A 3795-nucleotide genomic window follows, 5' to 3' on the forward strand; every position below is an offset into this window, starting at 1 on the left:
TGAATGGATGGATGGAGGATGGATGGATGGATGGATGGATGGATGATGGATGGTTGGATGGATGGTGGGTGGATGGTTGGATGGATGGATGGATGATAGGTGGATGGATGATGGATGGATGGTTGAATGGATGGATGGACAGATGGAGGATGGATGGAGGGTGGATGGATGGAGGAAGGATGGATGGATGGATGGATGGATGGACGGTTGGTTGGATGGATGGATAGATGGATGGATGATGGATGGATGATGGGTGGACGGATGGACAGACACCGTCTCACCATCTCGCTCCCCTTCCCCCCAGGTCTACAAGGAGAAGCTCTACGGCAAGAAGTACGTCTGGTTCCTCATCGGCTGGTACGCGGACAACTGGTTCCGCATCAAGGACCCGGCCATCAACTGCACCGAGGCAGAGATGGCCGAGGCCGTGGAGGGCCACGTCACCACCGAGATCGTCATGCTCAACCCCGAGAACACCCGCAGCATCTCCAACATGGTAGGGCCGCGGGAGAGCTCCGGCGGTAGGAGACCCCCGAGCCGCGGGTGACCTCGTCCTCCCCGTAGACCTCCCAGGAGTTCATTGAGAAGCTGCAGAAGCGGCTGGGCAAGAACCCCGAGGAGACGGGCGGCTTCCAGGAGGCGCCGCTGGCCTACGACGCCATCTGGGCCCTGGCGCTGGCCCTCAACAAGACCTCGGCCGAGCTGGTCAAGAAGGGCCTGCGCCTGGAGGACTTCAACTACAACAACAAGAACATCACCGACGAGATCTACCGCGCGCTCAACTCCTCCGCCTTCGAGGGCGTCTCGGTGCGTTGCCCGTGCTCCCTAAAAACCTCCCGTTTCGGGTGTGCGGGACCCACGGTGGGGACGTGACACCCGTCCCCGTGCCACCCCGCAGGGTCACGTTGTCTTCGACGCCAGCGGTTCCCGCATGGCCTGGACCCTCATCGAGCAGCTGCAGGGTGAGCGCGGGCGACGGCGTCGGGACAACGGGACAGCCGCAGGGCCGAAACGCTGTAGGCCGGCGGGGTGACGCGCGGCCCTCCCGCCTGACCCGCTTCCCGCACAGGCGGCGTCTACAAGAAGATCGGCTACTACGACAGCACCAAGGACAACCTGTCGTGGTACAACAACGACAAGTGGATCGGTGAGAGGGGGTTGTGGGGTGACGGAGGGGCCCTACAGTCGGGGGGCGCCCCCCGAGCCCCCTAAACGCGCCCGTGGGCTCCACAGGGGGCGCCCCACCGGCCGACTACACCAAGGTCATCACCACGTTCCGGTTCCTGTCGCAGAAGCTCTTCATCTCCGTCTCGGTGTTGGCCTCGCTGGGCATCCTGCTGGCCATCATCTGCCTGGCCTTCAACATCTACAACGGGCACGTGCGGTGAGCGCGTTCCCCACCCCGCCGGCTCCCGCACCGCCGGCCGCCGCCTGTTGCGGCCAGTCCTCCCTCCAGCCACCTTCCCGGTGGTTGGGGAAGGGTGTTTGGGGAAGGGTGTTGAGTCACCCAAGGGTGTTGAGTCACCAAATGGTATCGAGTCACTGAAGGGTGTTGAGGAAGGGTGTTGAGTCACCCAATGGTGTTGTGTCACTGAAGGGTGTTGAGTCACCCAATGGTGTTGTGTCACTGAAGGGTGTTGAGTCACTGAAGGGTGTTGAGTCACCCAAGGGTGTTGAGTCACTGAAGGGTGTTGAGTCACCCAATGGTGTTGAGTCACTGAAGGGTGTTGAGTCATCGAAGGGTGTTGAGTCATTGAAGGGTGTTGAGGAAGGGTGTTGAGTCACCGCTGGCGGCCCCAGGTACATCCAGAACTCACAGCCGTACCTGAACAACATGACGGCGGTGGGCTGTACGCTGGCGCTCGCGGCTGTATTCCCGCTGGGCCTGGACGGGTACCACATCGGACCAGGGCTGTTCCCGTTCGTCTGTCAGGTGAGAGCCGGAGGGGGGTAGCGGTACCGCCGCGAGGGGTACAACCGAAGCGGGGAGTACAACCGAAGCGGGGAGTACAACCGAAGCGGGGACCACAGCATGGGCACAGCCCAACAGAACATAACCAAGGGGTGATGGCTCGGGGAGACGGGAACACCTGGAGGGGGTACAACCGAAGCGGGGGGTACAACCGGAGTGGGGACTACAGCCAAAGCGGGGAGGACAACCGAAGCAGGGGACCACAGCATGGGCACAGCCCAACAGAACATGACCAAGGGGTGATGGTTGTGGGTGGACCTAACCTCCGGGTGACGGGAACACCCGGAGGAGGTACAAGCGGAGCAGAGCGCGGCGCAGAGCCGTCACCCTCCCGCGGTGTCCTCGGCAGGCCCGGCTCTGGCTGCTCGGCCTGGGCTTCAGCCTGGCCTACGGCAGCATGTTCACCAAGATCTGGTGGGTCCACACGGTCTTCACCAAGAAGGAGGAGAAGAAGGAGAAGCGCAAGGTGAAGGACAACCCCCCGCCGGGGCGCGGGGTGTAGCGGGGGGCGCCGCGGGGCCGCGCTGACCTGGGGTCTCCCCACGCCAAGACCCTGGAGCCCTGGAAGCTCTACGCCACCGTGGGGCTGCTGGTGGGGCTGGACGTGGTGACGCTGTTCGTCTGGCAAGTCGTGGACCCCCTGCACCGCACCATCGAGGTGAGGCGGGAGCTACAGGCGGAGCGGGAGCTACAGGCGGAGCGGCCGCCTTCCCCCGCTCACCTCCCGCCCCGTCCCGCCAGGAATTCACCAAGGAGGAGCCCAAGACGGACACCGACGTCTCCATCCTGCCCCAGCTGGAGCACTGCAGCTCCACCAAGATGAACACCTGGCTCGGTGGGCACGGCGCGCAGGAAGAACCCCGGGCACCGGCACGGATCGGGGCCGACCTGCTGGAGAGCAGCTCCACGGAGAGCGACCTGGTTGACACCGAGTCAACCTTGAGGCAGCCTCGTGGCCAATGGGCTCCTGGCTGCATCAGGGGGACGTTGCCAGCAGGTCAAGGGAGGGATCCTGCCCCTCTGCTCCGCTCTGGGGAGGTCCAACCTAGAGCATTGGGGGCAGTTCTGGGCTCCCCAGGATAAGGAGGACGTGGAACTTCTAGAGAAGGTCCAATGGAGGGCAACCATGATGTTGAAGGGACTGGAGCATCTCTCCTATGAGGAGAGATGAGTTGGGTCTGTTCAGCTTGGAGAAGGGGAGGCTGAGAGGGGACCTGATCAACGTGGATAAGCTCATGAAGGGGGAATGGAGGGAGGATGCGGACAAGCTCTTCTCAGCAGTGGCCAGTGATCTCTAGAGGTCCCTTCCAGCCTTCATGATGGGGTTGGACTGGATGATCTCCAGAGGTTCCTCCCAACCATGATGGGTTGGACTTGATGATCTCCAACCATGATGGGTTGGACTGGATGATCTCTAGAGGTTCCTTCCAACCATGATGGGGTTGGACTGGATGATCTCTAGAGGTCCCATCCAAACATGATGGGTTGGACTGGATGATCTCCAGAGGTTCCTCCCAACCATGATGGGTTGGACTGGATGATCTCTAGAGGTTCCTTCCAACCATGATGGGGTTGGACTGGATGATCTCTAGAGGTCCCTCCCAACGTTCATGATGGGGTTGGACTGGATGATCTCTAGAGGTCCCTTCCAGCCTTCATGATGGGGTTGGACTGGATGATCTCCAGAGGTCCCTCCCAACCATGATGGGTTGGACTGGATGATCTCCAGAGGTTCCTCCCAACCATGATGGGTTGGACTGGATGATCTCTAGAGGTTCCTTCCAACCATGATGGGTTGGACTGGATGATCTCTAGAGGTCCCT

At 61.4% G+C, this 3795-nt stretch overlaps 1 protein-coding gene across 1 annotated transcript in view; it reads left to right on the forward strand.

Annotated features, from left to right (window-relative positions):
• Positions 1-3795, forward strand: part of GABBR1 (gamma-aminobutyric acid type B receptor subunit 1) — an 11191-nt gene that overhangs the window by 3828 nt on the left and 3568 nt on the right. Inside the window, exons 6-14 of the mRNA XM_026051942.1 lie at positions 305-496; positions 565-807; positions 899-962; positions 1070-1147; positions 1234-1384; positions 1801-1933; positions 2322-2438; positions 2523-2630; positions 2714-2807. Of these exons, the coding sequence (XP_025907727.1) occupies positions 305-496; positions 565-807; positions 899-962; positions 1070-1147; positions 1234-1384; positions 1801-1933; positions 2322-2438; positions 2523-2630; positions 2714-2807 (1180 nt within the window). The remainder of the gene's footprint in view (positions 1-304; positions 497-564; positions 808-898; positions 963-1069; positions 1148-1233; positions 1385-1800; positions 1934-2321; positions 2439-2522; positions 2631-2713; positions 2808-3795) is intronic.

The sequence above is a fragment of the Nothoprocta perdicaria genome, unplaced genomic scaffold (assembly GCF_003342845.1).
Source record: "Nothoprocta perdicaria isolate Ctin4 unplaced genomic scaffold, notPer1 scaffold_800, whole genome shotgun sequence".
Taxonomy (NCBI): domain Eukaryota; kingdom Metazoa; phylum Chordata; class Aves; order Tinamiformes; family Tinamidae; genus Nothoprocta; species Nothoprocta perdicaria.